Here is a 21,155-nt window from a genome sequence, read left to right on the forward strand (position 1 = left end):
ACTCAGTCTGGGTCCCACAGGCAGAGCAGCTGCAGGAGGCTCGGGATCCGAAGGGCTTTGGGGTCTGATCCGTTTCCCACCCCCAGCCCCCCACCCCCTTCCTCCTGCCTGCCCTCACGACCACCCACCCTCCCTCCTTCCTCACCTGCTGGGCAGGGGGGGATTTTGGCTTCCTCGGACGCAGATCCCCCTCATGCTCAGAGCCAAAGTCATCCAGCAAGTCGTCCCGGTCGCTGTCCTTCCACCGCTTTGCCAGCTGCAGAGACAGGCCCACCCATGCTATCCCTACTGCCTTTTTTAAAATTTAAACAACTTTGTTTAAAGATTGGCACCTGAGCTAACATCTGTTGCCAATCTTCCTCCCTTTTTTTTCTTCTTCTCCCCAAAGCCCCCCAGTACATGGTTGTATATTCTAGTTGTAGGTCCTTCTAGTTGTGGCACGTGGGACACCACCTCAGTATGGCCTGACGAGCGGTGCCATGTCCATGCCCAGGATCTGGACTGGTGAAACCCCGGGCCGCTAAACCAGAGCACGCAAACTCAACCACTTCACCAAGGGGCTGGCCCCCCCACTGCTTTAAGGACCTCCCCAGATACCCCTTCAGTCACCTCTAGGTCCCACACCCAGCCTCCTGGTCTCGATGAAGTCTAACAACCCAAGAAAGGAGGCAGTCCCAGCCCACTCAGCTGTCAGAGGATGGAAGGGGAAACAGGCCCCAGGCACAGCCCGCCCTCTATCAGTGCCAGGTTGTTGGTGTGTCTGTGCCCTTGTCACGGGTCATGCAGCTTCCAAGACAGAAAGCTCAATGTCAGGGAACCCAGGACACCCATCCAGGCACATACCTGGCTCTCAGGCCGAGCCACCAGAAGGGAGATGTTGGTGTTCTCCTCCTGGCTCAGGATAGCCACTGCCTCTTCCCGGTTCTGGACGTCCACACCGTTTATCTGCAGCAGGCCGAGTGCCAATCAACAAGGACACCAGGGCTGGCTCTGGGGCGAGCCCTGGTTGTGCTGCAGGGACCACCTCGCAGGGAGTTTCAAGCCGAGCACCCCAGGCTAGGACAAGCTCTTGGGCTCTGACAGGACGGAAATAAGTGGAAGGTGCCAGGGAAGAGGACAGCCTGGCCTACAAAAGCACATGTGCACATCTGGGGGACAGAGGGAGAGGCTGGCAAGGTGCCAGGTCCTCAACGCCCACAGAGCCCATGTGCACACAGGAAGCAGCCAGGGCAGTCGTGCAGGAGAGCCCGGATTCAGGCATGGCAGCGTGCCTGGCATCAGGCTAGGCTCAGAGCAGGAGAGAGCTGGGATTGGCTAAGGAGGTGTGGCGGGGCAGCCAGTCGGCCCTACCCACGCTCACCTGGATGATGCGGTCTCCCTCCCGGATCCGGCCATCTTTGGCTGCAATGCTGTTGGGATTCACCTGCAAGGCACATGTATCGTGGGGACTTGGCCCCCTCCACAAAGGTACCCTTTCAGGAGGAAGGAGCAGCCTCGCTTTGGGGGCCCTGGAAGCAAACTGAAGGCTCCTTCTTGCTTGCTCCCTCTTCAGCTCAGACCAGCAGCCTCCAAGCTCCAGGAGGCAGGGACAGAACAGCGGGCCCAGGACTAGTCACCTCTTCCCAGCATGAGCCACCAACTTGCCAACCAAAAGCTCCCCAGCCCCTGCCCACCACCCCCAAGCCCCTGCCTCCGGCTGGCACTTGTACAGTTTTGCATGGAAGCCTATTCTTTTGTGTCACAGGCTGGGCAAATGCAGGAAGCTAGATACTTTCCCAGACTCAAAAAAATCAGCCCTGGGGGAGAAGGAGTCCTGTGAGTTACAGGCCCCGGGAGCGAGAATAAAGCCTGGCTAGGAGCTCGTCCTGCCTCAGCCTGGCCTGCTGTCCCACCCTGGGCACAGGTGTCCTGGGGAGGACTGCCTGGCTGGACACACTGAAACCACTGGCTTCCCTGGCCTCACGGGCCGGCAGCCTCCCTATGATGCTCAGCAGGCCCTATTCCTGGCAGCTGGGTCCTTATGGACAGCCTCAGAGCCCCGGGCAGTGTGGAGAGGCTGTGGGGATAGGATGGTGTGGGGACTCTCCATGTGGCAGCCCCTGCCTCAGCACCCACCACCTTGGCGCTCTGCCCCCCTCACTGGTGCCGTACAGATGGACATCATCAAAGTCCAGCTTTGATGTCCTAGCACACAGGAAGGTAGCAAAGGGCTCCACTGCCTTCTAGAAGACCCCACCCCAACACCCTGCCTTCATACCTCTCCAACGTAGATGCCCAGGTCCTCCTCATCATCTGTGCGGTAGCAGACCATCAGGCCCAGCTTATCCCGGTGGCTGGTTTTATACAGCTCCACCTCCTGCCACAAGGGGGATGGAGGAAGCAGAGGAAGAAAGCCCCGGAAACATGTGAGCAAGGCCACATGCTGCAGGGGCAGCAGCCATGGTCCAGTCCCAGACCCAGCAGCCTGTCACCTAGCTGAGTTTCCAGCCCCCAGCTCAGAGAATCTCTCTTACCATCCCAAATGGTGCATGTGTCCAGTGGTCTCTTCTACCAGGAAATGCCCAAGACACACATGGGACACAGGGGACGCACAGGACACAAACATGCGTGGGACGCAGACTCACCAACATAAACCGACCACGGGACCTTACCCGTGCCCTCCCCAACTCAGCCTGACTTGACCATGAGCCTGAGTTAACAGGCTGTGCACCAGGAGGGGCCACGAAGCCCGGCTGCCTGGGGGCAGCAGAAGCCAGGCCGGAGCTGGGCTGTAGACGGCCATCCCAGGGCTGGCTCCTGGGCCCTGGCCTGGCCTGGCCTGGCCGCCCAGCTCACCTCATACTCCAGCTCTTCCATACGGTCTGCCTCCTGCGGGCCGCCCTCCATGAACTCCGCCGGGTCATAGTACTCATGGCTGATGGGGGGGCTGCCCAGAAGAAGGCAGGGTCAGGCTAGCCATCTGTTTCTCTCGTGCCCTAGCCCCAGCTCCCGGGCTGGCCCATCCCAGTGCACTTAGCATGGAGACCTGTTCTGGGTACATCCTCAGGGAGAGGCAGCTCAGCTGCATCTTCCGTCTTCTAGAACTCCCTCCTTCAGAGCTACATGCATCCATGCAAAGACCAGCAATGGTTCTCGAATGGGAGTGTGCAGGGGTCTACTCTCCCTGCTCCATCCCTCTCCATCCTGCCCCATCCCCCTGCCCAGACTCTAATCATGCCAGCCGGCAGAGACCGACTTCTCCAAACTGTGGGTGCCCCTCCCGCCCAGCACTGGCCCCACTCATGCAACGCCCCCAGGAGTTATCCAGGCCCCAGGAGTGCTGGGGAGCAGAGGAGGACCCACTCTACCTCCAGGGATGGCCCTCCTTGCCCTGAGGCTAAGCTTGGCTGCTGGCAGCCTGGGGCTACCTCTCTGCAGAGGAGGGGATCCCAGGAGCACCTCCCTGCAGCCCAGGTTTAGACTAGGGGAATGAGTCAGCGCTCACACAGTCATGAGCCACCAGGCCTGGAGGAGAAGCCCTTCTTCCAAGCGGGCCAAAGAAAGAAGCCGAAGAGATGGAGGAAGTTCAGAGCAGGGAGAGGGATGGGACAGACAAGGATGCAAGAAGATTCAAGGAGTGATGCTTGTGAGGCAGAAGACGATGGAGCGGCAGAGGAGAGAGGATGGAGGAGAAGGAGCTGAGGACCTCAGCCTTCCAGCAGCAAGGTCCCAGGACGGTCCTCCCTTGGCCCTGGGGGTAGATACAACAGGGAGCCTGTGTGTCAGCCTCTCCTGGCCCCTTCACCGGCTGATGTCCAGCCTGAGGCTAGAGGCCCAGAGATTTCTGAGCCCTTGGGTGCCAGTCATCTCTCAAGGTCAAGGAGCCTGCTTCCTGCCTGAGGGGACAGGACAGTCAAGGTCTCCCTGCCACACCCAGAGCTGTGGCAATGTAGCCTCTGGGTGGTGTGAGGATGGCTGCCCCAGGTGGTGTGCCCTCTCTGGAGGCAGGGCCCGGGGCCCTCCTGAGGGCGACTCACAGCTCAGACAGGACGTACGGCTCCAGGATGACCATGGGCGGGGTGGGCGGGCGCAGCTTGCCCAGCGCCATGATATGCTCGAAGGTGATGTCGGTCTGAGTGCCACTATCCACCAGCTGCAGGTCATGGCAGGAGCTGTCCCCCCGGAGGCGGGGGCTGCGTCTCAGCACCTGGATCACCAGGGGCTCCTTGGAGGAGCGCAGGGCCTCCAGGGTTTGCTCTTGAGACAGCTTGGAGAGCTCCTTCCCGTTCACCTGCGGCAGAGACGCCCCAGTGAGAAGCAGCCGCACTGAGCCCCAGTCTACTCAACCAAGCAATCTGCTCTCCACCCTCGGCCCCGCTTCCCCTTGGTGCCCTCACTCCCAGGCAAATCCCACTTCTCAGCCTTGCCCCCACACAGTCTGTTGTGATGGCCGAGGAGCCCCAGTGACTGTGCACAGCATCTGGGGGCTCTGCCCTCGCCCTAGAACATCATTCGGCCCTCCTCCAGCAGGAACCATCCACTCTACTGTCCTCCTCACCCCAGGACCTGTTTCTCCTTCAGGAAGCACTAAGGCCAGAGCTAGCGCGTAGAAGATGGAGGAGAGTCCGCCTTGGCAATGACTGAACGTCTGCTGTGCTCATCTGACATCAAGGCAAGAGGAAGACCTTGACTCCTCCTCCCACGGGAGTCAGTCAACAAATAGGTTCAGGTGGGAGGGTCAGGAAGAGTAAGACATGAAGGACAGGATCTGTCCCAAAGGCAGCGATGGACTCGCCAAAGAGGAAAGGCCACACACAGAGCTAGCTGGCATTGCAGGGCAGCCTAAGAGAGGTGCCAAGGAAGCAGCCCTTAGAAAACCAACGTCTTTCTTGGTTTCTCGGGCACCTGATGCATCTCCCCCAAATCCTGACCCCAACAATCCATCCTGCAGATGAGGATACCAAGGCTCAACAAGACTAAGGGAGTGAGTCGAAGTTATGAGCCAGGCTGGGCTGCACAGTGGTCAGAGTGTGGGTCAGGGAGGAGAAGGCCGTTACAGGCTGGAGGCCAAGGAGAAGGCCAGACTGGAAGAGCCTTGAGGGAAGAGCAAGATGAGAGCCGGTGGAGGACGGAGGGCCTTCCAGGCAGAGGCCAGCAAAGATCCATGGCAGGGCCCCAGGTTGATGGAGCAAGGCATACCCTCAAGGCACCTGGGGGCAGAAGGCTGGCCCCAGCCCAGCCACTAATTTCTGCAGCAGCCTGTGTACACTGGGCCCTGGGACGGTCACTTTTGAGCTAGTGAACCCGGCACCATGCACTACGACGTTGAGGTCATCCTTGGCGGGGAGGCAAGTAGTCTAAGGATGGAACAAACGCAGCCAGAATTCAAGGCATGGGTCATGGGGCCAGGGAGGGAGAATCAGGAAGCGGTTCCTGGAGGAGGGGGGATGGCAGGGTCTTCTCATTCACTCAGCAGCTTGGGGAAGGGCTGTTCTGGGCCTGGGGAGGCCACACACTAACGGCAACACCCCAAATGGCTATACCCAGTGGGTAAGCACTGGAACAGACCTCCGGAGTCCTGCTAAGGAAGCCCAGGGCCAGCTACACCCTACCTAGAAAAGAGCATAGGGAAGGCTCCCTGAGCAGGTGGCCCCTGGCCTTCGTCAGGGCAAGGAGAGGGGCCAGGAAGAGGCAGGGTGGCTGGCTTGCAGGCAGAAGCGAGGTCCCCAACAGGCAGCGTGGATAGTGCAGGCCCACGGAGCCAGCACCTGCCCAGGGACAGAGCTTCTGCAGGATGAAGTGAGAAGGTCCCCAGTTGGGGAAGGCACACAGACACAGGGCTGCGGAAAATGAGAGCCCTTTCTGTTTCCCTGGGTGTCCCAGTCTTCACATCCTCACAGTGGCCCTGCCCTCCCTGGCTGTCTCAGGGGGATGGGCTTCTTCACAGAGATGCCCAATCCAACCAGGAAATCGCATCCCCTCTGCTGCAGCGTAACCCACCAGCTCCTGGAGGCTGTCCCAGGAGGACCGGGCTGTCTCAGCAAAGCACAGGGTGTCCACGGGGACCCCTGGCCAGCCGGTGGCTCCTCTGAGCCACGGAACCTGAATAATTACCTTTCTGCGACTTGATTATGTCCTTGTAAATAATAATTTCAGCTTTTATGTCTCCCCTCTCCCCATACTTTCCATAGTTGGAAAAGATTTTTTTTAAAGATTGGCACCTGAGCTAAAATCTGTTGCCAATCTTCTTCCTTTTTCTTTTCTTTTTATTCTTCTCCCCAACCCCCCCCAGTACATAGTTGTATATTCTAGTTGTAGGTCCCTCTGGTTGTGCCATGTGCAACACCACCTCAGGATGGCCTGAGGAGCGGTGCCGTGTCCGCACCCAGGATCTGAACAAAGGCCACCAAAGTGGAGCGCGCGAACTCAACCACTTGGCCATGGGGCCAGCTCCAGGAAAAGATGTTTTTTAACCAATTTTGTCTAATTATAAAAGAAACAAAGGTTCATTGTAGAACATTTGAAAAGTACAGACAACCATAAGGAAGAAAACAAAACTCACTCAGGATCTCAGGGGTGTGACTGCTGGGAATGTGTCGGGCAACTTTCCTTCCTAGACTTTCCACCGCTGATCATTTTGCAACTCCAGGGCCCCAGGGCTCAGAGCACACCAGCTCGTGTGTATTGGCTCAGTCTCTAATGTCCATCACTAAAATGGTTTTCAATTTTGTTTTATTATAAAGAAGGTTGCAAAGACATTTTTCATACGTTCTGTACATATTTTCTATGTATATCTTTGTGTAACCTACGGTTGTTACGTTAAAGAAAATTTCTAGAAGTGGAATTATTGGATCAAAGAGTATCAAGGACAGCTTGTCAGCAAAGAAGGTATCTGTTTCCAACGGATGGTAAGTGTGAAGAATGTGGTCAGATTGAGGGGTCTGGTACAGCCAGAGAGGCTGCAGTTAGAAAGGCAGGCTGGAACAGAGGGTACGCAGCTGAGCGCCCAGAAGACGGGGCCAGCTGCAGGGGAGTATTTGGGAAGGGCAGTCTAGGAAAGGCTGCTGACAGAGGAAATGTGAGAAATGGCCTTGAAGCCCTTAGCAGAGCCGATGGGTGAAACTGTCAGGAAAGTTTGCGAGCCAATTGGGGGGAAGGTACACAGACACAGGGCTGTAAGGGTCTTTTCTTAGCCTATCTTACCTTCTCATTGTGTTGATGGTGTCTTTTGTTGTCCAGAAGTTTTAGATTTTTTTTTTAAAGATTGGCACCTGAGCTAACAATTGTTGCCAATCTTTTTTTCTTCTCTAAATGTCGTTATCAACATTTCAATGGTATAAACTTTTTAGTTATAAACAAAGGCAATAAATACTCCAAGCCCATGGCTTTCTGATTAGTTTACTACACTTTCCTGTTATCTGTGCTCTTCGGGTCACTTATGCCTAGTGTGTCTGGAAGGAGGAGATACCATATAATGGTGGGTAACTGCGCATCTCTTCCCAACTCAATGTCCCAGGACATCACAGCGGTGGCTGTGGTGGGAGTATTTACACCAAGGAAATATTTACACCACGAAAATCAGCGAACACTCCAAACGACGGCTTATTCTTTCAGAACATTTACCAGCTCCCCACTGCCCTTAAGCCAAAGACTTCCTTAAGAAGCAGAAGGGCTGGGCTAATCTCAGGATCTCTGAGGGGGAAACTCCCGGGCCAGGGTGACAAGTGTGCAATGGGACACTCAGGTGACACTGAAAAACGCAGGAATGTCTGTCTCGCTGGAACCTTTACCCAGTAGCAGTGTTGCTATGGAAACTTGGTCCAGGCAGTGGGAGGGGAGTGCAGGGGGAGCTGGGAGTCAAGAGGGGGATGGGCACAGGCACAGCCTCAGCACCTCAGATGGGGCCATCAGAGGGATGCCTGCGACAGCCCGGCAGCCTTCTCCTTTGGCCCATGCAGCACTTGTGCAGAGGCTTGGACTCGGGGCCACTCCTGCAGGCGGGCGCCACGGGCTCCTTCAGCCCCCTCCTTCTCCTCTTCAGTCATGGTGGGCCTCAAGAGCTAATGAGGATGGGCAAGACAGAGACAGGCCATGACAAGTAGGAGATGAGCCCCTCCCAGATGGGGTGAGGGCTACCAACAAGATGGGGAACTATGGGGCCAGGAGCAAAGCAGCGTGGGGCCAGGCACACAGTAAGGATCCAGTGCCCTCACCCAGTCGTCCTGTCCTGAGGTAGAAGAAGACATGTGCACTGGCAAAGCCACCATAAAAATGTCCCTGACCTTCAGACTGCACGCTCAAGGTCTCCGCTCCGGTCTCCCCTCAGAGTCCCCCTCAGGCCACATACAAATGTCTCCACACACTGGAGGCTCTCCCCACGAAGACACCCAGGACCCACGGCAGTTCACCATCTCCCCTGCCGCCAGCACCCCAAGCCCCCACCAGGCAATTCAGAGTGGATCGAGGGACCTAAATGGACACAGCAGAACCGCTCTTGGGAGTGAGGGAATGACGTCTTTATGATGTTGAGATAGAGAAGCACTTCCTAAGATAAAAAATGGGCAGGGGCCAGCCCCGTGGCCGAGTGGGTAAGTTCATGTGCTCCACTTTGGCAGCCCAGGCTTTCGCCAGTTCAGATCCTGGGCGCGGACATGGCTCCGCTCATCAGGCCATGCTGAGGCGGCGTCCCACATGCCACAACTAGAAGGACCCACAACTTAAATATACAACTATGTATTGGGGGGATTTGGGGAGAAAAACGAAATAAAAAAATCCTTAAAAAAAAAAAGGGCAGACAAGAATAGGAAAGATATAAATTTCACTATGTTAAAATGTAAAACTTCTGGGGGCCAGCCCCGTGGCTGAGTGGTTAAGTTAGGCACTCTGCTTTGGCGGCTCAGATCCTGGGCAAGGACATGGCACCGCTCGTCAGGTCATGCTGAGGTGGCGTCCCACATGCCACAACTAGAAGGACCCACAACTAGAATACACAACTATGTACTAGGGGCTTTGAGGAGGAGAAGAAAAAAAGATTGGCAGCAATTGTTAGCTCAGGTGCCAATCTTTAAAAAAAAAATCTAAAACTTCTGGACAACAAAAGACACCATCAACACAATGAGAAGGTAAGATAGGCTAAGAAAAGATCCTTACAAGGGCCGGCCCAGTGGCCGAGTGGTTAAGTTCGTGCACCCCACTTCGGCGGCCCAGGCTTTCGCCGGTTCAGATCCTGGGTGTGGACACGGCACTGCTCATCAGATCATGCTGAGGCAGCGTCCCACATGCCACAACTAGAAGGACCCACAACTAAAAATATACAACTATGTACCAGAGGACTTTGGAGAGAAAAAGGAAAAATAAAATCTTTTAAAAAAAAAAAAGATCCTTACAATGTGTAGAACTGATAAGGGATTATCCAGAATATATAAAGAATTCCTACAAAACACTAAGAAAATACAAACAACTTAACAGGAAAACAGGCATTCCCAGACTGGGCAAGTCTGGAGCCCAGACTGTCCCATGAGCCCTTGAGAAGATGCCCGCTCAGGACACTGAGAGATGAGCAGCATTGTCTTAACAGCCAACACTGGAAACAGCCCAAGAGTCCACCATTGGTAGAATGGATCAGAAGTCGTGGCATGTTCGTACATGTGGTTTACGGAAACACCCATGCTCACTAATAGCATAAGGAGTGGAAAACACATCAGAATGACAGACCTGAATCCCTCCGGAGAGGAAAGGGGAGGAATGGGGTCAGGGACCTGCCTTTGATACCTTTTGAAGAGAAAAATGCTGAGGCCAACAAGGCCCAACTCGAGGTTGGGTGGCAGCACATGCGCAATGCCAAAGTGATGCCCGGTACATTTCTGGAAGTTCGAGAAGATTTCACAATACTCCAACATGGAGGGGCAGCCAGGGTGAGAGAGGCAAGCTGGGCAGCTCTTGCTGTCATCACCCATTAGGAGGTGGAATGGGTGAGACTTGGGGACTTGGGGGCATGGAGCTTTCTAGCCTGGGTAGTAGATACACTGGCAAGAGTGGCATTGCTATTATTGCTAATAATAGTCACAAACCAGTAACAATAGCTACTGGTTTAGTAATGGGTGACTCTGCCAGGCTCCGTTCCGAGTGCTTTACGCAGGTTACTTCTGAGTGCCCTGCACAGCCCTATGAAACAGGCACTAAGCGGATCTTCATTTCACAGATGAGGAACCAGCATCCTTCAGCTGATGAGTGGAGGAGCTGGGCTGCACTCACCAGTTAGGTGCCTTCCGTTCAGAGTTCAGAGTTTCTGCAGAGCAGCTGGAGGGCCCTGAGGAGCACCAGCATCTCAGGCCTGGTGTGGGGCAGCGCGGGGATGAGGATGCTTGGGAGGTGGCTACCCATGTCGGGGGGCAGAGGGTACATAAGTGTAGGTGGATGGGGGTGGAGATAGGGGCATGCGTGGGGCTTTGGCTGAGGTGCAGGGGTCTGGCGGTAGGGGTGTGGGTAGAGAGTGTGGGGGTGGTGTTTGTGGCTGGAGTGGACGTGGGGGTCTGGGTGCGAGTGTGGGGTAGGGATTGTTGGCTGTAGGGGCAGGTCTATGACCCTGTGTTGAACCCTCTTCTCCTTCCAGAAGGTCTCTCTTCCCCTCCCTCCCCCTGCCACCTCCCACTAAGCACTAAGTGTCAGCCTGTGTCATTCTCCTCCCAGTAAATTATTCATTTGCCGGGGGCTCTGCAGTGCCTTCTTCCCCACTCCCCCACCCCCAACTCTCCCGGCTGCCACTCCTTCCCACCCCCTCACACACCCTTCTTCCCTGGCACTTGCTCATCACTTCCTGCCCCCACTCCTGTCGCCTACACCCACTCAAGGCCAGGTGCCCAGGCCGGCCATCCTCAGGGAAGAGCGACGCCCGCTGAGAAGCAGACACACTGGCTGAGGCCTTTGCTGAGCTTGCTGAGTGCCTGGCCCACCCCTGACCGGACCGGACTGGCAGGAGACCAAACCTGTGGGCGTGGCTTGATGGCCATGTGACTGACGTCCATGAGCTCTGGATGGGCATGGGGAGGCCCAGGCCGAGACAGAGAACAGACAGCATGTCCTCAGCTCAGAGGGGAAGCCAGGCCCCGAGGGGCCCCAGCCAGCCTTCCCAGAACTTCCCCAGAGAAGGTGACCCTCCGCTCTGCTTCCATGGCCCACCTCCAGGCCCGGGCGCCTGAGGGCAGGGGCCTGGCCACTTCATTTTGTTTTTTTTTTAAAGATTTTTAAATTTTTTCCTTTTTCTCCCCAAAGCCCCCCAGTACATAGTTGTATATTCTTCATTGTGGGTCCTTCTAGTTGTGGCATGTGGGATGATGCCAACATGGTTTGATGAGCAGTGCCATGTCCGCACTCAGGATTCAAACCAACGAAACACTGGGCCGCCTGCAGCGGAGCGCATGAACTTCACCACTCGGCCACGGGGCCAGCCCGGCCTGGCCACTTCTGACATGCAGAAGGAACCCAGTGAGGAGGCAGCCTCAGCAGGAGCCCTTCCAGTTGGGGGAGAGCAATCCGTCTGGTGGAGCCCGTTGTCAGAAAACCCTCACTACGAGATGTTGCCTTCACCAAGCGCAAACCTCTCTCCTTTGGAACAATTCAGAAGAAACCCACTTTATCTTCCAACACTTCACAACCTGAAGCCCACTTGAATGTCCCACGTCCTCCCTAGTCCCAGTTCCCAACAGCTCTCATCTTCTCCAGCACTCCGTGGCGGGCTGTGTGGCCTTGCCATCATGTGCCAGGCATTAGTCTTTGCCTTGGCTAGAAACTCCCTTTTGGCAGCCAGTCCTGTTGGTTTCATAGCGTGCACCCACTAAAGCGCTGCCTTGCCTGACACTCTACTCGGGGAGCCAACATCCGGCTCCACAGGGATCCATTTCCTGCTGCTGGGATGGGCCCAAGCAGGCGGCCCCAGGGACTGCAGCTCCTACCCAATCCCAGCAGAGCTGGAAGTCACTTCACTCCAGTGCAGGCTCTGCTGAAAGGGACCCTCGCCCTGCTGGGCAGGGGCGGGGCGCACCGGATGGGATGTGAGCCTTAGAGGTGCCCCTTGGCCCAAATGTGTCCCAGGTGGCCCTCACACTCTGCTTGCGGACGAACTGGTTCCTATTTACACACCAAGAGAGCACTCACTGCCCTGGATCCTGGGGGCCCTGGAAACACCTGAAAGCCAGTCTCCATTGGGCTCAAGAGCAGTGGCCACCTCCACACCCCATGGCACTGAGTGTCCCTCATCCTGGCTGACTCCATCACCCGCTCACATACTCTCAGTCTGATTCCTACCCCAGAGTGTAAAATGAAAACTTTCTGGAGGAATTTGTCAATAACTATAAAGAACTTTGAAAATATTCATCATTCCCTTTGATCCAGTAAATTTGCTCTAAGTAATAGATCCTAAAATAATAATAATAGGTATTACATTAATTACAAGGATGTTCAGAGCACCGTTATTTTTTCACTGTGGTAAAATATACCTAATATGAAACTTACCATTTAAAGTGTACAATTCAGGGGCATTTAGCGCATTCACACTGTTGTGCAACCATCATCACCTCTACCTTCTTCCAGGACATTTTCAATCCCCGCAAAAGGAGACCCCCTACTCATTCTCTCCACATTTACCCCAGCCCCCAGACCCTGGCACCAACCAATCTCCTTTCTATCTGGATATTTCATATGAAGAGAATCCTACAATACATGGTCTGTGTCTCGCATCTTCCTTAGTGTGTTTTCTAGGTTCATCCATATTGCAGCAAGCCCATTAGTACTTCATTCCTTTTATGGCTAAATAATATTCCATTGTATTCCATAATATTCCATTGTGTGCACAGACCACATTTTGTTTATCCCTTCATCCATCAATAGACATTGTGTGCTTCCCCCGTTGGCTGTCGTGAATAGTGCTGCTGTGAACATTTGTGTACAAGTGTTCGTGTGAGTGTCAGTTTTCACATCATTGGGGTGTGTACCTAGGAGTGGAATTGCTGGGCCATAGGATCCCTCTATATTTAACTTACTGAGGTGCCAGATTATTTCTAATGCCAAAAACTTTACAGCAATCTTAAGCAGAAGTGTCTACCTCATTCAAGTGTATACAGCTGCCTTACTAGAGTCTTCCAATAACAAGCCTGTTTCACAAAAAATATACACAAAGACACATGAACTATGATAATTACCATATAAAATATGTTTACGGAAAAAGGCTGGGAAAGAATTTACATTGTGTGAGGGTAATGGAAATCTGAGATCTTTTTTCTTTTTTCCAAACTTTATATAACGTGGCTATATTGTTTTCTGAAAAAATGTTACAAACTTCAAAAAAATAGCATTGCTGGAAAATTCTCCTGATAAAATATTAAGCAAAAAGACCTGTTTAAATCAGTGGGACCCCCATTCTGAGTGTGCAGATCTCAGTGAGTGGGAAGCAGCTGGATGGGGGCAGGCAGGGAGGCAGGGAGGGGCGAGCCTGCAGGGAGGGCGGGCGCCCAGGGCGTTTACAGCTATGGTGCATGGATGCGCGTCATTCAGTGGTATGTGCGTATGTATCAAATATTACACAACACTTTCCCTAAAGACTGGAAGGACATTCATGAAAACGGAGAAACGTCATTGGCAGCAGTTATCCTTAGAAGAGAGTATTTCTAGGTGCTGCAAGCATCTTCTCCAATGAACACTCTTCTAATCAGAGAGAAAATGCAAAAGCAAGCTAGCCTGCGATCTGTTCTGAGGTTTTCTCAGTTTCCCGAGGCCCCAGGCTCTGTGGCGGTTGGCTGGTTTGTACTCCTGGCCCCTGGGCAGCCCAGGCTGGGACTGCAGCCTCTGGGCACAGGCCCCTGGGAGCCCGATCCAAGGAGAGCAGTGGCAAAGAGGTCACATCAGACTTCACATCCAGACCGTGAAGAGGCTCAGGAGGCACTGCTTTCTCCCCTACTGCCTTCAACCTCCTGCCCAGGTGGCCTGAAAAAGGAAGAGCCTGGAGGCCCAGAGTGAGTGAAAGAGGCCCCAGGGGACCCTTGAGCTGTGGGCTCCAGGCGGGGGGGGAGGGCCTTCACCTCAGGACCTCTGGGACTGGGTGGGGGTGAATCACAGCCCACCACCCCCTAGGGGAGGTGGACAAGAGGGTCTCACGCCCACTCCAGGGAGCACTGGGAAGCTGGTTCTGGAAGGCTGGAGAAGGACTGGCCAGTTAGCCTCAGTGGGCTGGGCCTCAGGCCAGGAACAGGACTGAGCCTACACCCTCCCTCTCCCTTATCCCCCCATCATAGCCCCACTGGCTCCCTTCAGGATCGCATTTGCAGGAAGTGTTCTGTAGGCGGTGAGGGTATGGGCCACAATCTCCCCCCACCCAGTGCCTGAGCAGAAGAGGACAAGAGGACGGAGGTGAGGGGACACTGACTCCCTAGGCACCAGCCAATGATGCGGGAAGGCAGAGCTGGCAGGCCCCCAGGTCTGTCTTCAGAGGCAGCCTATGCCCAGTTGGCACCCGAATGCCCATCCCAGCCCCTCAACCCAAGCCAGGCCCCTGGGGCACGACCCCTCCCAGCAGCACTGTGGCCAGCCAGGAAGTGAGGCCAGGGTGGGAGGAGGCGGGGGTGGGTAGAGGGAGAAAAGACATAGCTGGGGCAGGGACCTGAGTCAACCCAAGCTCAATAGCAGGGTCGGGCGGGAGTTGTAGTGGGCAAGGGAAGACCTGTCTAACAATCAAACATGTTGGGGTGAGCAAGAAAGGTGAGGGGCCCCAGCAGGTGGGGCATCAGAGGCTACTGCACCCAGGGCCAGGGAGTCTAGGTGCCTGGGCCTCTGCCTGCTGCTCCTGTGCTCTGAGGGTGGCTGAGAACAAGGGATTCCTAGGACAAGCCCATGCTGTGCTGTCTCCAACCGGCTTCTCCAGGGAGCAGAGGAGACAGCAGAGAATGAGGCCAGGGAAGCAGGGGAGGGAGGGGCCCCTCTCCCCTGGGTGCCCTTTAGAAGGCTGCGAGGCAGACTGCTTCTAGCTGTGGGAGCCAGCACATACCTCCCTCCCCCAAGGGCCCTGCTTAGAAGGCGGGAGGGGAAGGGACAAAGCTGCATCTCAGAAGGGCAGTGGTGGAGTGCCCAGGAGGTAAGGCCAGCACGTGTGTTATGTGCACAAGTGATCCTTTGCATCCCTGATCCGCTGGGAACCAGAGGAAGGAAGAGGGCACGTGTTTCCGAACATGGCAGCCCCACTGCCCTCTCAGAGCCAACACTCATCTGAGCACTGACAGAACTGAGGGGGGAGAGCTGCGGACAAGACAGACGTGATCCTGGGCAAGAAATGCGCAAATAAGGCCATTTCACATGGAGTTCGGAACACTGAGTTCCGTGGTGGAAAATGCCGGCGGCGGGGCGGGGCAAGCGGGGAGCAGGAGGGGGTGCTGCTTTAGATCCAGTGCGCAGGGACAGGCTCTCTGGGGATACCTGAACTGAGACTTGAATGATGACAAGGAGCCAGCCATGCTAGGGACTGCGTACAATGTTCCCACCAATGCTAAGCCCTAGGATGGAATGCCTTGGTGCTTCTGGAGAATGTGCACAGGGGAGGCCAGCTGTCACCCTGACCTCCATGAGAATGGACATAGGGGACAGAGCAGAGGCAGGAGACCGACCAGCAGGCAACTGCAGTGGCCCAGGCAAGAGATGGTGGTGGCTTGGCTTGGGGGGTGGCAGTGGAGATGGGGGCTGCCAGGACCTGCTGCTTAGCTAGGGACAAGGACAGGGAGGGAGGAGGGACACCTAACAAGCACAAGAGAAGATGCTAAACAGACATCACTAGTCATCAGGGAAACGCAAATCAAAACCACAATGAGTAGCACCTCACACCTACTAGGATGGCTGGAGTCAAAAACTGGCAAAGGAGTATTGCTGAGGACATGGAGAAACTGAACAGTCCCACATGCTTGTGGGAATGTAAAATGGAGCAGTGGATGTGGAAAACAGTCTAGACATGTCCTATGATCTAGCAATCCCACAAGAACTGGAAACAGGCATCCAAACACAAACTTGGACACAAAAGTTCACCGCAGCATTATTCACAACCGCCCCAATTTGGAAGCAACCTACACATCCACCAACAGATGGATCAACATAACGTGGTACCATCCCACAGTGGATTCTTCAACCATATAAAGGAATGAAGTCTTGACACCTGCTACAACATGGACGGAAACAGACCAGCCAAAGGTGGAAGGCAGGCACAAAAGGCCACATTCGATATGATTCCAGAACAGGTAAATCTACAGGGACAGAAAGCAGATTAGTGGTTGTCCCGGGCTGAGGAAGGGGGCTGAGGAAGGGAGAATGGGGAGCGCCTACTCAATGGGTACGGCCGTTTCCTTTGGGGTGACGAAATGTTCTGGAACTAGATAGCAGTGATGGTTGTGCAACACTGTGAATGTGCTAAACGTCACTAATGGTAAATTTTATGTCATACATATTTTCCCACAATAAAAATAAAGCTGCCGCCCAGATCCAGAGACCACACCACGGGTGCCCTTACAGAAGTGAGGACAACTGAGGCAGGCACCTGGGGGTTGGGGAGGACAGGAAATGGGCATGTTTTATTCAATGCAAATTTTTATCTCAGATTTGAAGTTCCTGACACCTGCAGACATCTCCAGTGCCCTACTCCACCTACATGTGTCCCAAACCCAAGCCACCAAACAAGCATCACATGGCCACTGTTATTGAATTCAACTAGGGATTGTTCTTAATTTAAAATCAAGAGACGGAGATCACCTGGAGACTAAGTGCAGCTCAGAGACACTGAAGGGTGCAGAGAGACCCAGAGCTTCCAGTCAGCCAGAGAGGAGAGCACGTGGAGGAGGAGGGGAGGGGAAGAGGGGGAGGAGGGATGGACCAGCCTGGGTGCAGAATGGCCCTCTGGATTTGTGAAGAGGGGCATGGGTGGGGAGGGGGACACCTAACTGGCTGGGCTGGGTGTGGAGCCCCGCCTGTGTAGACACAGCCCTTGGGACTTTTTGCAGAGAATGGGGGCGGGAGGGGTGGGGGCAGTGGATTTAATGCGGCCTGTGGGAGAGCCCTGCGTTTGGGTTTTTCCAGGGGAGATACCCGACTGTGTCTGAATGCTGATGGGAGAGGTTCAGAAGAGAAAAAAATTCATATGCCAAAGAGAGTGAGGGAAAATGTAGACACCAAGAACTTGGGAAGGCATGGGGGGCATTGGGGGGTAGGCAAGGGGAAAGGGGGCAAGAGAAGGGACAGCAGTGGCAGGTGAAGGAGACACGGGGACTGACATGGGGAACATGGGGGCAATGAGGGAACACACGGGGACACGGGGTCTGGCGAGAGCATCGCGGGAAGCTCTGCGGGCAGGGGCAGTCGCAACTGGGCCTGAGGCGGAGCGGGCACTGGGGGAGGCACAGCGAGGCTGCGTTGCTCCGGGCAGCGGAGGGAGGGCGGGCCCCAGGAGCACTCCGTCCCCGCCCCGCCCCTCTCCGGCCCAGGCTTGCAGACAAAGAGCGCGTGGCGGCGGTGGCGGCAGCAGGAGACCAGCCAGTCTCCTGCGCTTGTCCCCGCGCTGGCTGGCCACTGCCCAGTGTCCGATGCGAGTCCTCCTGCGACCCCCTCCAACCCCCGGTGGGGGCGGGTCTCCAGGCCCTGCTCTAGGGAGCCTGGCGCAGCTCTGCTAGGGGCTCCGGGTAGGAGGCGCTCGCCATACTTCCCAAATGCTCGGAGACCCAGAATCTCTAGGCAGGCGAGAAGGAGGGAGGGGGAGAACTGAGAAAAGAGCCCTGGCCTGGGTGACAAGAGGTGCTGCGGGCCTGGGGAAGGCCCCTTTCACTCATGGTGAGGCGAGGGGGAGGAGGTTAACTACATAATTTCTAGGGGTGCCCACGACTGCTACATGAGGACTCTTCTAACCTGACTGCAGATGAGGAAACTGAGGCTAGGAAAGAACAGAAACTGGAAGTTACCCTCTGCCTTGGCCCCTGAGTTCTGATGAACCAGCTGGCTCCCAGCTGTCAGGAGTGTCCAGGGGACACCTTGGACGCAGCTGTGTCTCTAGCTTCCAGAGCCCAAACAAATGTACCCGGACCTCCAAACAGATGGAGTATGGGCAGGGGAAAAAAGCAGCCCAGAGAAGGGCGGCCTGAGCCAAGAGCAGGCTCTCCACACTCCTGCCTTTTCAATGGCCCACCAGAAGTTCTCATTCATATTTTCCCAACTCTGGATTTTGACAACTGTCAATCCACAGGAAGGCTGGAACATCTGACAGCAGACATGCCCTTGAGCCAGATCTCCCCAGAGAGCACATTCTCTGCACCTGTCCCCTCCCTTCTACACACACACTCTCACAGCTAGGATGCTGACCCCGATGCTCCCATTCCCCGGGAAACCACACCCCTAACATGCTCCTGGACTTAGCTCCGGATCCAGCGTCACTTCCACGGCTCTCTGACCGTACCACTAATGCCTTTATAGCCTTCCTTCTTTTTTTCTTGGATCCGGGATCCAATAAGGACCACACACAGTAAGTTTAACTGTTATGTCTCTAGTCTCCTTTAATCTAGAACAATCTATCCACTTTTTTCTTTTTACTCTCATGACATCGACCTCTTGGAAGAGTACAGGGCAGCTGCCTTGTAGAACGTCCCAGAGTCTGGATTTGCCCTTGTTAGATTCAGCTTAAGCGTGTTGATGAGTGTGCCGCCCAGGGGATGCTGTGTCCATCAGCAGGCACTCGGGAGCAGGCTGTCCCACTGTAGGGGAGGGGCGGCTCAGTGGTCAAGGTGGTGGCTGCCAGGTCTCTCCATTGCAAAGTTGCATGTTCCCTTCCTAATGCCCGAGTAACTGGGGTAATACCTCAAGACCCTGTGCATATCCTGTGCCCAGCAACCTTCATCTAACGGTTTCACCATCCAAGGGTGAGTCTGGCTGGAAGGTATTGCACTGAGGGCTGCAAAACGTCTTAATTTGTAAGAATTCTAGCAGGGACACAGCAGTACACTCAATCAACATGTGACTGGCCCAGTGAATGGCATGCCCCTAGTCGAGGATCCTGGATAAGCCCCCATCTACCCCAGTAACACTGCACCCACCCTTTCTGCCCAGGAGCAGGAGTGGGAGAAGGAAGCTCAGGAGGCCTTCCTCTCAAAGGCCGTTTTAGTAGTGTGGGGGTGGTGTGTGTGTCAGGGTGCCTAGGGGAGCTGCCTGTATGTTGGAGGCTCAGTTAGCTGCACATGGCATGGAAGAACAGATTATGTCCCTGGGAGCCCCACTTGGACAATGACTTATCCCAAGTTCCCACCAGAGATCCTCGTTACTCAGAGTGTGGTCTGCGCACCAGCAGCATGGACATGGCCTGGGAGCTCATGAGAAAGGCGGAATCCCAGGCCCCACCCTGGACCTGCTCAGTCAGATCCTGCATTTTAACAAGGGCCTCAGGGCGGAGTCACGTTGGCCCAGTGTGCCCCCTCGAGGAACCAGGGAGAACTTGCACACACCTGAACAGGGTTCTGACACCAGGCAAGTGCTTCAAGGGTCTCTTCTCCCTCCCCCATCCTCCCTCCCCAAAGCTGCTGAGTGGGTGGCCGGTGCCCACCTAGAGTCTGCTGAAATCTGCTCCATCCACCCAGGGGAGAGAAGGCCTCTCCAGCACCTCCAAGCCCTGCCTCGGAGAGTGCAGCTGGGAAGGAGGGATGCCCCGTCGCTGCCTGTATGGAAAAGCAAAGCAATGCCTGAGGTCATCATCAAGATCAACCTGCGGGTGTACGCTCTCAGCTTCCCAAGTACCCTGGCTGGCAACTGAAAACATCCTCCCACCCACCCAGCTCTGGGTTAACCTGGCTGTCCCAAGGGCATGACCCTGGTCTAGCAGTAATCAAAACGATATTCTTGGGGCCGGCCCGTGGCCGAGTGGTTAAGTTCACGCGCTCAGCTTCGGCAGCCCAGGGTTTCACCGATTCAGATCCTGAGCACAGACCCAACACCACTATCAGGCCATGCTGAGGCGGTGTCCCTCACAGCACAACCAGAGGTACTCACAACTAGAATATACAACTATGTCCCGGGGGGACTTTGGGGAGCAGAAGAAGAAAAGAAGATTGGCAACAGATGTCAGCTCAGGGCCAATCTTTAATATAAAAAAAAAATTCTTTATGGAGTTCTTTCCGTTTCCACTGCTCAAAGCAAGCAGAAGAGGCAGACTGCTCTGCGAAGAGGCAGACACCCTGTCATGGACTGGCCAGCCCCGAGCGCCAGCTTCCCAGTCCCTCCTCCTGTGGCTTGACTCACGTGTGGAAGGACCAAATGTGCCTCCACTTTGGTATCTGTCCATCTCCTAACCAATCTTATCCCCGTTACACTTCTTCACTACCCAGGGCTCTTCTTCCTGTGTTTTTTCTCTCTTCATATTAGAGAAACCCTCAGAATAACACTGGACACTCTTCTGTCACCGGACATTAACTGTGACATGTCCATGAGTAAGGCCTTCTCCATGCAATTTCCATGCCTTAACAACCCACCAAATGGCCTGATGGCAGCAATTCCACCCCCCTCCCAAATGAGACCCCAGGGGACCGAGTGTTGATTCCCCATGGCAATGACCCTGGGAGATGAGCCAGGCACTCTCTATTCCCTTTCAGCAGGTGAAGAAAGGGAGGTACTGTGCCTGGGAACAGTTCAGTGTCACCACAGTGCCAGCACACTGTCTTCCCCGCCGGCAGGGACCCTGAAGTGGAAAGAAAGCCTGGCCCACGCACCCGCACTAGGGCCCGTGCTGAGCTAAGCGCCCTCACGTGCTTTTGTCCTTTGGTGTGTGTGTACATGTATTTGTTTGTTGTGGGTTTTTTTAAGTTAATTTTTATTGAGTTTATGATAGTTTACAATCTTGTGCAATTTCAGTTGTACATTATTGTCTGTCAGTCGTGTTGTAGGTGCACCCCTTCACCCTTTGTCCCCACCCCCCACCCCCCCTTTCCCCTGGTAGCCACTAGTCTGTTCTCTTTGTCTACATGTTTAAATTCCTCATATGAGTGGAGTCATACAGAGATTGTCCTTCTCTATCTGCCTTATTTCACTCAACATAATACCCTCAAGGTCCATCCATGTTGCGAACGGGACAATTTTATCCTTTTTTACAGCTGAGTAGTATTCCATTGTGTATGTATATATAT

At 54.8% G+C, this 21,155-nt stretch overlaps 1 protein-coding gene across 7 annotated transcripts in view; it reads right to left on the reverse strand.

The window, feature by feature from the left end:
• PDZD4 (PDZ domain containing 4) overlaps window positions 1–21,155 on the reverse strand; it is a 32,605-nt gene that overhangs the window by 2,827 nt on the left and 8,623 nt on the right. For 2 of the 7 annotated variants that reach the window (XM_070604562.1, XM_070604564.1), the window contains exons 2-8: window positions 4,017–4,270; window positions 3,485–3,730; window positions 2,836–2,926; window positions 2,258–2,356; window positions 1,361–1,423; window positions 844–945; window positions 146–256 (exon numbers count right to left, since the gene is read on the reverse strand). In XM_070604562.1, the coding sequence (XP_070460663.1) occupies window positions 146–256; window positions 844–945; window positions 1,361–1,423; window positions 2,258–2,356; window positions 2,836–2,926; window positions 3,485–3,492 (474 nt within the window). In that variant the 5' untranslated portion in view covers window positions 3,493–3,730; window positions 4,017–4,270. The remainder of the gene's footprint in view (window positions 1–145; window positions 257–843; window positions 946–1,360; window positions 1,424–2,257; window positions 2,357–2,835; window positions 2,927–3,484; window positions 3,731–4,016; window positions 4,271–21,155) is intronic. The other 5 variants (XM_070604560.1, XM_070604561.1, XM_070604563.1 and 2 more) reach the window with 4 other exon arrangements.

This window comes from Equus przewalskii, chromosome X (genome assembly GCF_037783145.1).
Source record: "Equus przewalskii isolate Varuska chromosome X, EquPr2, whole genome shotgun sequence".
Taxonomy (NCBI): Eukaryota; Metazoa; Chordata; class Mammalia; order Perissodactyla; family Equidae; genus Equus; species Equus przewalskii.